The sequence below is a fragment of the Anolis sagrei genome, chromosome 10, assembly GCF_037176765.1.
Source record: "Anolis sagrei isolate rAnoSag1 chromosome 10, rAnoSag1.mat, whole genome shotgun sequence".
In the NCBI taxonomy this organism is placed as follows: Eukaryota; Metazoa; Chordata; class Lepidosauria; order Squamata; family Dactyloidae; genus Anolis; species Anolis sagrei.
The window spans coordinates 13,403,917-13,417,646 of record NC_090030.1 but is presented as its reverse complement, the minus strand read 5'-3'; the positions used below and the strand labels follow the sequence as shown (position 1 = coordinate 13,417,646).

General features: G+C 42.0%; 1 protein-coding gene across 2 annotated transcripts in view; it reads right to left on the bottom strand.

Moving 5' to 3' along the window:
- LOC132762992 (connector enhancer of kinase suppressor of ras 2-like) overlaps positions 1 to 13,730 on the bottom strand; it is a 433,687-nt gene that overhangs the window by 296,725 nt on the left and 123,232 nt on the right. For both annotated transcript variants that reach the window (XM_060756293.2, XM_060756292.2), the window contains exon 2: positions 8,400 to 8,563. In XM_060756293.2, coding sequence (XP_060612276.2) covers positions 8,400 to 8,563 — 164 coding nt within the window. The remainder of the gene's footprint in view (positions 1 to 8,399; positions 8,564 to 13,730) is intronic.

Here is a 13,730-nt window from a genome sequence, read left to right as displayed (position 1 = left end):
ACCAGTGTTTCTCAACCTTCCTAATGCTGTGACCCTTTAATACAGTTCCTCATTTTGTGGTGACCCACAACCATAACATTATTTTTGTTGCTCCTTCATAAGTGTAATTTTGCGACTGTTATGAGTTGTATTATAAATATCTGATAAGGAGGATGTATTTCCATTCACTGGACCAAATTTGGCACAAATACATAATATGCCCAAATTTAAATACTGGTGGGGTGGGGGTTGATTTTGAGAATTGGGAGTTGTAGTTGCTGGGATTTATAGTTCATCTACAGTCAAAGAGCATTCTGAACTCCACCAACGATGGAATTGAACCAGTCTTGTCACTCAGAACTTCCATGACTAATAGAAAATACTGGAAGGGTTTGGTGGGCATTGACCTTGAGTTTTGGAGTTGTAGTTCACCTGTGGACTCAAACAATGATTGATCTAGATCAAACTTGGCACAAAGCCCCAATAAGCCCAAATGTGAACACTGGTAGAGTTGGGGGAAATCAGAGCTTGATATTTGAGAGTTGTAGTTGCTGGGATTTATAGTTCATCTACAATCAAGGAGCATTCTGAACCCCACCGATGATAGAATTGGATCAAACTTCCCATCCAGAACCCCCATGACCAACAGAAAATACTGTGTTTTCTTAAAGTCTTTGGTGATCCCTCTGACACACCCTCATGATCCCCCCCTTGGGGTCTCGACCCCCAGGTTGAGAAACACTGGGTTAAACCCTTGTGCCAGCAGGATTGAAGACTGACAGGTCAGAGGTTCAAATCTGGGGAGAGTGCAGATGAGCTCCCTCTGTTAGCTCCAGCTCCCCGTGCGGGGACATGAGAGAAGCCTCCCACAAGGATAGTAAAAAACATCAAACATCTTGGCATCCCCTGGGCAACATCCTTGCAGATGGCCAATTCTCTCACACCAGAAACGACTTGCAGTTTCCCAAGTCTCTCCTGACACGAAAAAAACCTTCTCTATGGCAGGTAGAGATGAAGCTGAACATGAGATTATAACACTTCAGTGGAACCTAACCTTGGAATCCTTGAGAAACAATAAACTCTGTCACCAAGTCAATGAAAGAGTGCTTGTGTGCTGAATTAAATTAACTATATCTGTTGGGCACTCAAGGCTGCAAACAATGAAACAATTCAGGTATACAATCAAAATCATTCATGGTGGAAACAATTAAAAACAAACTGGATACAAATTAGAAATCTGCTTTGATTTGAAACCAGAGGCATGGGAAAGTGGGCTTAACTCTGTATTAAGGGGTCACGGCATCAGGAAGGTTGAGAAACACTGTCCTAGAGTGATGTAGGGGGTGTTTTGAATGGATTGCGAGGAGCCAGCCTTCCATGGTGTTATGAGTCAAAATGCAGGATTTTCAAATCATAATAATCCGATGTAATAATAATAATAATAATAATAATAATACAACTTTATTTATCCCCTGCCACCATCTCCCCAAGGGACTCGGAGCAGCTTACATAAGGCCAAGCCCAACAACACATCAATAAAACAGAAAAGCAACAAACAAAACAATACAATGCAATACAAATTAATATAAATCACATATAACAATAACACACGAGGATTTAAAAACCTATGGCCAGGCCAAATATAATAATTTTAAATTTTAACAGTGAACACTGGGCATGAACAAGATAGGAGGGTTTTAAAGAAGTGAGGGACACAGTCCAACGCAATCCAGTAATTAAAGTACATTTGTAAGGACATTTTGCTGGGAATTATTTATTGCCCGAAGGCACACTGGAAAAGACACATTTTCAGGATCCTCCTCAATACTGCCAATGTTGGGGCATGCCTGATATCCTTTGGAAGTGAGTTCCAGAGTCGGGGGGCCACCACCGAGAAGGCCCTCTTCCTCGTCCCCACCAATCGCGCCTGTGAGGGAGGCAGGAGCGCGAGCAGAGCCTCTCCGGATGATTGAAGAGATCGTGTGGGTTCATACGCAGAAATGCGGTCACGCAGGTAGACGTGATTATAGAATCATAGAATCAAAGAGTTGGAAGAGACCTCATGGGCCATCCAGTCCAACCCTATTCTGCCAAGAAGCAGGAATATTGCATTCAAATCACCCCTGACAGATGGCCATCCAGCCTCTGTTTAAAAGCTTCCAAAGAAGGAGCCTCCACCACACTCCGGGGCAGAGAGTTCCACTGCTGAACGGCTCTCACAGTCAGGAAGTTCTTCCTCATGTTCAGATGGAATCTCCTTTCTTGTAGTTTGAAGCCATTGTTTCGCGTCCTAGTCTCCAGGGAAGCAGAAAACAAGCTTGCTCCCTCCTCCCTGTGGCTTCCTCTCACATATTTATACATGGATATCATATCTCCTCTCAGCCTTCTCTTTTTCAGGCTAAACATGCCCAGCTCCTTAAGCCGCTCCTCATAGGGCTTGTTCTCCAGACCCTTGATCATTTTAGTTGCCCTCCTCTGGACACATTGCAGCTTGTCAATATCTCTCTTGAATTGTGGTGCCCAGAATTGGACACAATATTCCAGGTGTGGTCTAACCAAAGCGGAATAGAGGGGTAGCATTACTTCCCTAGATCTAGACACTATGCTCCTATTGATGCAGGCCAAAATCCCATTGGCTTTTTTTGCCACCACATGACATTGTTGACTCATGTTTAACTTGTTGTCCACGAGGACTCCAAGATCTTTTTCACACGTCCTGCTCTCGAGCCAGGCATTGTCCCCCATTCTGTATCTTTGCATTTTGTTTTTTCTGCCTAAGTGGAGTATCTTGCATTTGTCACTGTTGAACTTCATTTTGTTAGCTTTGGCCCATCTCTCTAATCTGTCAAGATCGTTTTGAATCCTGCTCCTGTCCTCTGGAGTATTGGCTCTCCCTCCCAATTTGGTGTCGTATACAAACTTGATGGTCATGCCTTCTAACCCTTCATCTAAGTCATTAATAAAGATGTTGAAGAGGACCGGGCCCAGGATGGAACCCTGCTGATGGCACTCCGCTCATCACTTCTTTCCAAGATGAAGAGGAAGCATTGGGGAGAATCACTCTCTGGGTTTGTCCATTTAACCAATTACAGATCCACCTCACCGTAGTTTTGCCTAGTCCACATTGGACTAGTTTGTTTGCCCGAAGGTCATGGGGGACTTTACCGAAGGCCTTACTGAAATCCAGGTATGCTACATCCACTGCATTCCTCGCATCTATCCAGCTTGTAGATGCGGGGAATGTCGTGGATGTAGCGTACCTAGATTTTTGATGAGAAGAGGATGCATCCCATTTCAATGAAGTATGCATCCAGCCCTAAAAATACGTGGGATGCATATGGATATAAACAGAGTATGGTATACACCATACTCTGCGACCACTTGCTCAGCTGGTTCGAGGTTTGGGCTTGAGTGTTATCAGTACGCCAATGACACTCAGCTGGTGCTGAAGATGGAAGGCCGACCGGACTCTGTACCCGATTGTTTCCATCAGTGCCTCGAAGCCGTTACTGGATGGTTGCATGCCAGCAGGTTGAGGGTGAATCCAGCAAAGACGGAGATCCTAAGGCTGGGTCGACCGGGCAGTGGGGACATCCAGCTGCCTACCCTGGATGGCGAGGCACTACGCCCGTCATCATTGGTAAAGAGTCTGGGAGTCCTTTTGGACCCTTTGCTGACAATGGAGGCCCAGGTCTCCGCCGTTAGCAGAACCGCCTTCTTTCATCTGCAGCAGGCTAGACGGCTGGCCTCCTACCTGTCCAGGGACGACCTAGCTACGGTGATCCAGGCCACGGTCAACTCAAGACTGGACTACTGTAACGCCCACTACATTGGCCTACCTCTGTTGGTGATCCGGAAGCTCAAGTTGGTACAAAATGCAGCTGCTCGGCTTCTTGTGGGAATTCCGATGAGATGCCACATAACCCCAATCTTACTACAGCTGCATTGGTTACCAATTGAGCACCGGATCACTTTCAAAGTGATGGTACTCACCTTTAAGGCCTTGCATGGTCTGGGGCTGATGTACCTGAAGAACCGCCTCACCCCCTACCAACCCCAGAGATCCCTCTGTTCTGAGGACCAAGATCTATTAGAAATTGCCAGTGTCAAGACCTTGCGTCTAACAGCAACCAGATGCAGAGCCTTCACAGCAGTGGCACCATCACTCTGGAATACTCTGCCACCTGAAGTCCGTGCCTTGCGGGACTTACCAGCTTTCCGCAGGGCATGTAAGACATACCTGTTTCGACAGACTTTTAATGTTTGATAGTGTTGTTTTTAAATTGTTTTAAATTGCTTTTAAATTTTGTTAGATTTTAGCTATTCTTGTAAGCCGCTCCGAGCCCCAGGGGAGTGGCGGCATATAAGTTTAAATAATAAATAAATAAATAAATGTGATAATGTCCTCAGGCCAACGCAACATCCTGAATTTTGACTTGCTGCCTACTTTTGGCTCTTGCCCATTTTCTGCCCATTGCAGACGATGGCTGTTGCGTTTAATGAAGCGGTGACCCTTTGCCCACAAATACTGTCTCGCGGTTTCTCTCAGGCAGGGGGTAAGAGTCAAAGGCAAACTATGAAAGAACAGAAAGGAGGTAAAATTCTCTCCTCCCGGTAAAGACGAGGATTTTGGCCCTCTTTCCAGAAAGGTTAGGGAAAGGGAAAGACACCGTAGATGCTATTCAAAGGAATCAAAGCCAGTTCTAAGAGCTGTTTTTCTGCTCGGTTGGCTCATCTTGTTCCTCAAATATCTGCTTTTAACTTGCTACAAGAGGCAATCAGTATAAGAAATACATTTTCTGACATGTTATCCGTCCTCTTTTGTAGGTCAGGGGGAAAAAAAATCTGTAAGATGTTCTTTTCGCTTTGATAATCCTCCTTCCTGTCTTACAGACACATACACACACTTCTGCACCTCTATAGAAAAACTAAAGAAACGCGGGGAGATAGCTTGAACAGGCAAGACCTTTACAATTTCACCAAAGATATATATTGTATAAGAAAAGTAATGTCTTGCTGATGCACCTCGATCTATAAGGGCGATGGAGTAGCTGTCAAAATGATGTCAGAGGCACAAAATTGGACCATTTTCCAAGGACTTGCTATCTCTTTATTTCTGTATCAATGAAAGCCAAATATTCTGAGATTGGAGGGCAGCCTTTTCAGTTCAATATTTGTCTCTCATTTACGATTCGTGTATTACATCTAGACTTTTTCGTGCCCCTCGGTTCCATTAAGTACTAAGGAAATTCCAGGAAGGAGCAGAATAGGGTCAAATTCCTTTTGAGAAGAGAGCAATTCCCTATTATGTTTATATCACACCTTTGCAGACAAGGCCTTTCAAGAGCAGCAAGACTTGTCAAATGGAACTGAAGACAAAATGCCAACAACACAATAGCAATAGCAATAGAGTGGGTAAGACATTGATCAGGTCATTCTTGTAAAACTACCATATATACCCGAGTATAAGCCGACTCAAATATAAACCAAAGTATCTAATTTTACCACAAAAACCTGGGAAAACGTATTGACTCGATTATAAGCTGAGGGTGGGAAATGCAGCAGCTACAGGTAAATCTATATAAATAAAAATGTAATATTTGTTTGTGGGATTAACAGAACTCAAAAACCACTGGACGAATTGACACCAAATTTGGACACAAGACACTCCTTCACTCAAAAAAAATTGATTTTGTCTTTTGGGAGTTGTAGTTGTAATTATAAATCGAGGGCCAAAATCCTCGATTTATAATTCACCTACAATCAAAGAGCATGATAGAATTGAACCAAATAGGACATACTGGACTCCCATGACCAACAGAAAATACTAGAAGGGTTTGGTGGGCATTGACCTTGAGTTTGGGAGTTGTAGTAAACCTATATCCAGAGAGCACTGTGGACTCAAAGAATGATGGATCTGGACCAAACTTGGCACAAATATTCCATATGCCCAACTAGGATCATAGATGGAGTTTGGGGGAAATAGACCTTGACATTTGGAAGTTGTAGTTACTGGAATTTATAGTTCACCTACCATCAAAGAGCATTCTGAACCCCACAAGCGATAGAATTGGGGCAAAAATCCCACACAAAACCCCCATGACCAACAGAAAATACTTATGGCCATCCAGTCCAACTCCCTTCACCAGGGCAAGAAAACATAATCAAATACTGTTTACCCACAAGCATAAAAAATTTACATATATTAAAAACTAACACTTTCGCATTACTTTATTTTCCAGATCACTAGACTGCGCCACAGCAATGCGTGGCAGGGGACGGCTAGTCTATATAAATAAAAATGCAATGTTCATTTGTGGGATTAACAGAACTCAAAAACCACTGGACGAATTGACACCAAATTTGGACACAAGACACCTAGCAACCCAATGTATGTCCTTCACTCAAAAATAATTTGATTTTGTCATTTGGGAGTTTCTGGGATTCATAGTTCACCTACAATCAAAGAGCATTCTGAACCCCACCAAGGATGGAACTGAACCAAACTTGGCACACAGTTCTCCCATGACCAACAGAAAATACTGGAAAGGTTTGGTGGGCAGTGTCCTTTGGTTTTGGATTTGTAGTTCACCTACATCCAGAGATGATGGATCTGCACCAATCTCTACACGAATACTCAATATGCCCAAATGTAAACACTGCTGGTGTTTGGGGAAAATAGAATCTTGACATTTGGGAGTTGTAGTTGCTGGGATTTATAGTTCACCTACAATCACAGAGCATTCTGAACGCCACGAACGACAGAACTAGGCCAAACCTCCCACACAGAACCCCTATGTGGGCCACAGCAATGTGTGGCAGGGGACAGCTAGTTTCAAAATAAAAATAGATACCAATAAAATTACATTAATTGAGGCATCAGTAGGATGTTTTTGAATATTTACATAAAACTGTAATTTAAGATGTAACTGTCCAGATCTGATTAAACCATTATTCTAACCTTCTTCAATGTAAATATACTTTCGTATCCTTCCAATAATAAGAAAGAGAGTAAAATAATAAATGTAATAATAATTATTATAATAATAGAGTAAAATAATGGGAATGTAATAATAACAATAATAATATAGTAAAATATTAAATGTAATAATAATAATAATAATAATAATAATAATAATAAATGGAGTAAAATAATAAATGGAGTAAAATAATAAATGCAATAAATAATAAATGCAGAAAGAAGTTGAAAACGTGGATGTGGGACCAGGCCTTCATTTAACTATGCTGACAAGGACAATGATAATGATGTCAATAGCTATGGTAATGCTCTATGGACAAGCTTGATGGAGTCTCCAATCACAGAATTTGGCTAGATAAGGCCATAAGGCTGTTATATTTAAGCATATGTTTAATTGAATTGATTTAATGTTTTTAACTGTATGCAATTATTGGTTTTCTTATGTATTTTATTATGCACACATGGAGGCATCGAATTGTACCAGCTGGAAGTCTATCTATTCACTGTATTTGTATACTGCCTTTCTCAGCCCATAGGCGACTCAAGGCAGTTAACAGGGCAAAATTCAATGCTTACAATGACATAGATACAATTACAAACATAACATATAATAAAAACTAAACAAATTAATAAAATATAAATTCATAGTGTCTCCTTGTTAAAAACATTGTCCGGACTCATTATCTAGTCGTTCCATTTTCCTGTGTCAGTTACTCTGCATTTGCAAACACTTGTTCAAAAAGCCACGTCTTGACTTTTTTCCAGAATGTTAAAAGGGAGGTGGCCGATCTAATATCTACAGGGAGGGCATTCCACAGCCGAGGGGCCACCACCGAGAAGGCCCTGTCTCTCGTCTCCGCCAAACGTACTTGTGTCAAAGGCGGTAACGAGAGCAGGGCCTCCCCAGACAATCTTAAGGTCCTAGATAGTTAATAAGGGGAGATGTGTTCGGACATGTAAGTTGGGCCAGAACCATTTAGGGCTTTATAGGCTAAAGCCAGCACTTTGAATTGTGCCCGGTAGCAGACTGGCAGCCAGTGGAGTTGCCGCAATAGAGGAGTTGTATGCTCCCTGAGCGCCACTCCTGTTAGCAATCTTGCTGTCATTCGTTGGACCATTTGAAGCTTCTGGACAGTCTTCAAAAGCAACCCCATGTAGAGTGCGTTGCAGTAGTCTATACGGGATGTAACCAGAGCATAGACTACCATGGCCAAGCCAGACTATCTATCCATCCATCCATCCATCCATCCATGTATCTATGTATGTATGTATGTATGTATGTATGTATCCATCTATCCATCTATCCATCCACACACATTCAGAAAGAATGATGGAAATGAGGACCATTTACGAAATGATCTCATGCTTTCAGCCTGTTATGGGTTGAAAGACATGCAAAGATGAGTGAGTAGAGTGAACCTGTAGAAAGAAGCACTCTTACCAAAGCACACAGGAGATCCACCGCTTCCAGGATGAGCTCTTGGTGGCCGATTCGGGTGACTCCCAACTCTTCCAGCTCCTGATGAGTGATGTGCAGCAACTGCTCTCCATTGATCTTCTCTCTTTCAAAGTTTTTAATGTATTGTTGCAGGCAGTCATCAAGGCCTGGTTGGAAACAGCAAAAACAGAGGAACGCGGTTAGACATGCGAAGAAAGTACGATGTTTGCTTGGCTCATTGCGCCCTGAGTTCTCTTTGAAATGGGAATGCTTTCATCTTGCTGAAATATAATGGGGTATGTTAGTTAAAGAGAGGGTGTATATTATTTAAGGAAAGTAGCTTTCAGCAAGAGATTTAACATGTTTTCATATTGTGGGAAGTTTAATTCCATTTTAATGTTCACCTTTTGTAAGTTTTTACCTATGTCGTTCTTTTAAATGCACGTTGCCCACTTTCAAGAGGAAGCTAACACGATGAAGATGATGATTTTCTTTTCTTATCCAACTCTCCCCAAGGAAGAACTTCCTGACTGTGAGAGCTGTTCAGCAGTGGAACTCTCTGCCCTGGAGTGTGGTGGAGGCTCCTTCTTTGGAAGCTTTTCAACAGAGGCTGGATGGCCATCTGTCAGGGGTGCTTTGAATGCAATTTTCCTGCTTTTTGGCAGGGAGTTGGACTGGATGGCCCATGAGGTCTCTTCCAACTCTATGATTCTATGATTCTATTATTCAAGGCTCGAGGCAAGGGAAAACCCATATTACAAAAACAATAGATAACTAAAAAGCAAATAATTTAACAAGGTGTCATGACAGACAACTAGCGAGGCCTCCTTTGAACATCTGAAATTCTGGACAGGTTCATAGGGTCCAGGCTATACAGGGAACTGTCTCATGAATCTCATTGTATGTGTTCATGCAGCTAGGGATTAAAAACATAAACACGTCAGGAAAGAATGCTTCTGGAACATGGCCATACAGCCTGGAAAATGTACAACAACCCAAAAACATAAATGTTCCATAAGAGAAATGACCATGGCAACTTTGCAGACAGGTCCAATCTAGGTAGGAGACATCTGGAACCCATGCAGCAGAACAAGTGAGAACATCTCCAAAATAACAACAGAGCCAGACTACCAGATTTTGAAAGCAGTGAAGTAATACAAATCACAATAGAAAGACTCCCACAACTATTTGAAACATGATGCTCTAAAGAGGCTATTAGTGCATAAATCCATTTGGTCAAGATCTTGCATCAGGTATGGAGAAGGCAATGCTCCACGTGCATAGACCTGTGTTCCTTTCCTTGGCAATGGCAAGTCTTGTGGGGCTGATGCAGCCATTCAATAATCAAGGTGATGGGGTCATCAAACAGACAGGGGTTGCATACAACATGAAATTTAGTTCCCCAGAGAAAGGAATATAAACCAAGTTCCTCAAAGCCTCATTTCTTTTCTTTTTTTTAATAATTATTTTTTATTTAGAATATGGTGCTCCTCAGAGTGGAGCGGATAGAAAGAGGGATAGGGGTGATAGGTGTCCATTTACATGGGAAGAGTGGGAACAACAATCGTAGGTAAAGTAGGAAATGGAAAGTGTGGCGGAGAGCGTGGGGGGAGCTAGGGGGGAAGGAAGGGAAGGGGGGGGGAGAAAAAAACCAGGGGGGGGGAGGTAAGATGGGGGGTAGGGTGTAGAACAGGTTAAAATACTTCCAGGAGTTTTCAGGACTGAACGATGAATGGATACGTAGATAACTCCTTTGTTATCTTTTCTTCTTTTGATATGATCATCGGCTTCTTATTGATGATCCTTCGAGTTTCATTTAAGAATAAACATTGATATAAATTTCTCTATTTTCTTTTTTAATATATTCCAGAATGTTTTTTTTCCAGTCCGTCTTAGGTGGTTTAGTCAGATTTGGTGATATTTTTTGTGTTAAAATATCCATGTTCATTATATCCATTGTTTTTAGTAGCCATTGATCTACCGTGGGAATGTCTCTAGATTTCCATATTCTGGCTAATGTAATTCTCGTTGCTGTTGTTAGGTAAAAAAACAGTTTTTCTAAATTTTTATCAGTGATGGAGTCTATGATCCCTAACAGCATTGACTCTGGTTTGAATTCTATTTTTATGTTTAGTATTGTCATGATCTTCTTGTGTATTTCGCATCAGAAGTTCTTAATTTTTTTACATTCCCACCACATGTGGAAAAAATTTCCTTTATGTTTTTCGCACTTCCAGCATAAATCTTTTATTTTACCCTTGCTAAATTTGGATATCTTCCTCAAACCCTCATTTCTTTGAATGCATGATCTTGGTTGCTCAATCACCTCCCTTCCCATTTCACAGATACTGGGGAACAGTGTTGACGACATCTCTCATTGAACATCGAGAAAACCAAAGTGCTCTTTCAGAAGGCACCAGCCAATCCTTCAGTAATGCCAGAAATACAGCTTAATCATATAACATTGGAAAATGTTGATAATTTCTGCCACCTTGGCAGCCACCTATCTACAAAAGTCAATATTTACACTAAAATACAACACCGTCTGAGCTCTGCAAGTGCAGCATTTTCTTAATGAAACAGAGAATGTTTGAGGATCATGACATCTACAGGGATACCAAGAAGCTATTCTCCTCCCAACCCTGTTATATGTCTGTGAAACGTGGACTATCTACAGACATCACACCCAACTCCTGGAACAATTCCATCAGCATTGCCTCCGAAAAATCTTGCAAATCTCTTGGGAAGACAGGTGGACAAATGTCTGTGTGATGGAAGAAGAAGCAAAGTCCACCAGCATTGAAGTGATGCTCCTACGCCATCAACTCTGCTGGACTGGCCACATTGTCCAAATGCCAGATCACTGTCTGCCAAAGCAGTTACTATACTCCCAATTCAAGAACAGAAAATGTAATGTTGGTGGACAAGAAAAGAGATTTAAAGATGGGCTTAAAGCCAATCTTAAAAATTGTAGCATAGACACCAAGAACTGAGAAGTCCTGGCCCCTGAGGTCTCTAACGGGAGGTCAGCTGTGACCAGCAGTGCTGTGGAATTCAAAGAGGCATGAATGGAGGGCAGAAGGGAGAAACATGCCAAGAGGAAGGTGCATCAAGCCAAGCCTGACCGGGACCGTTGTCCACCTGGAAACTTACTTACTTAGGAGATCCCTCATCATCCAAGTATGATGACCTTCCAAGTGTAATGTCTTGGTGGTCAGTCCGAAGGTGATGGTGGAGCTCTATTCTTGATTCTCACTGTGGAAGAACATGCGGATCAAGAATAGAGCTCCACCGTCACCTCCGGACTGACCACCAAGACATTACACTTGGAAGGTCATCATACTTGGATAATGAGGGATCACCTAAGTAAGTAAGTATAGCAGTGTCTCCAAAAAGACTTCACAATTGCTGTCGGGAAGACTCAAAAATTGCACAGGTTGCAGGTTTACCACAACGTTCTCCTTGTGCCTCATCCACAACAAGGCATACATGTCTCTGACTTCAACTTGGAGACCTAAATATCTTGGGCACACCAGAATCTGCTCTTGGAAGCTAAGCAGGGTACATCCTGTGAGACAATCAATGAATATCTGGTGTTGTGGACTATATTTCAGAGGAAGAGGATGGCAACACCACCTCTGAGTATCCTTTGCCTAAGAAAACGCTATAAATTTCATAGGGTTGCTTAAGTTGACAAGTGGTGTGAAGGCACACACAATTTCTGCATGTGTATGTCAGCAAAAGAATCCCTGCAGTAAAGTCCAACATCTTAAACTAATGATTGCATTTGTAAAATTAAATGCATGCCTCTGGGGTTTTATCCAGGAATTGGAAAAGTTTTGTTTTTTGGACTTTAATGCAGATGCTTTCAGAGAGCTGTTCTTTTCACCCGCACACACACAAAAAGGGAAACTTTTTCTAAGCTTCAGTCTCACTCTTCCATATCGCAACACTTTTTCCTCTGGGCTTTTATGTCTATTTATTTCTGATCCTGTGTGGTGCAGGAGATTGGACAATGTGTCAAACAAAAATAGAGAAGATCCCTGCTCAAATCCCAGCTCAGCCATGAAGAGTCTTCTCTCTCTGATTACTTTGTCTCACGGAGTATTCAATATATGTCTTTTTTTTCCAGGGGAGATATACACCCTGCTGCACACGCCTCCTCGGAGAAGGGATGGAATCAACATATATTTATTAAACAATAATATATTTTGCCAAACATCTCACAAGCTCAATGCCCAGACCTGTGTTTTGGGAACAATTTGACGTATTGCAATATATTTCTTTCTGGGAATATGGGAAATGGGGAGAGAGGGAAAATGTCATTCCTGGGATTGATTTAGCCACGGCTGATGGGATTAAAATAGCCCTCCAAGTTAGAACCCATTTAATCTATGAAAGAGAAAGTGATGTAGTGAGGATAAATTAAACAGAGTAGTTATTTCATTCATTGGTTTATTTATATGGCTTCCTATAGGAAAAGTTGACTGGCCTCCAAGGCGAATTGAGGTCATCAAATGCTGAAATGGGAACACATGAAATACCGCTAAAAACACATAAACTATGCCCAGGCAAGGCAGATATAAGCCTTAAAGCAGGATCATTGCTTGCTAGGGGGTTGATTGAACTCTCTGTTCTTTCTTTCTTTCTTTTGCCTAGGGTTGTAAAGTCAGAGGGATTATTGACCCCAATAATACAAGCTCCAACTATTCTTGTCTTCCCTGGTGAATCACTCTCCTAATTTTAGTTTTCCTCCTCTACCTCCTTCCCCTTTGTGGGAAGGCCTTACAAACACATTGTTCTGGGGCCAGTGATAGCCACCTCTGGGAGCCCATTATTGATTGATTGATTTACAACATTTATATGCCGCCCTTCTCACCACGAAGGGGACTCAGAGCGGCTTACAAGGTATACACACACACACACACACACACACACACTATATTAGATTATTAGCATAGTACAATATCAGTATTATATATTACTATATTGTACTATACCATTATATTATAATATTATTAGTAATATTACATGGTGGCGCAGTGGGTTAAAGCACTGAGCTGCTGAGCTTGTTGATCAAAAGATCGCAGGTTCGATTCCGGGGAGCGGCGTGAGCTTCCGCTGTCAGCCCTAGCTTCTGCCAACCTAGCAGTTTGAAAACATACAAATGTGAGTAGATCAATAGGTATCGCTCTGGCGGGAAGGTAACGGCGCTCCATACAGTCATGCCGGCCACATGACCTTGGAGGTGTCTACGGACAACGCTGGCTCTTCGGCTTAGAAATGGAGATGGGCACCACACCCCAGAGTCAGACATGACTGGACTTAATGTCA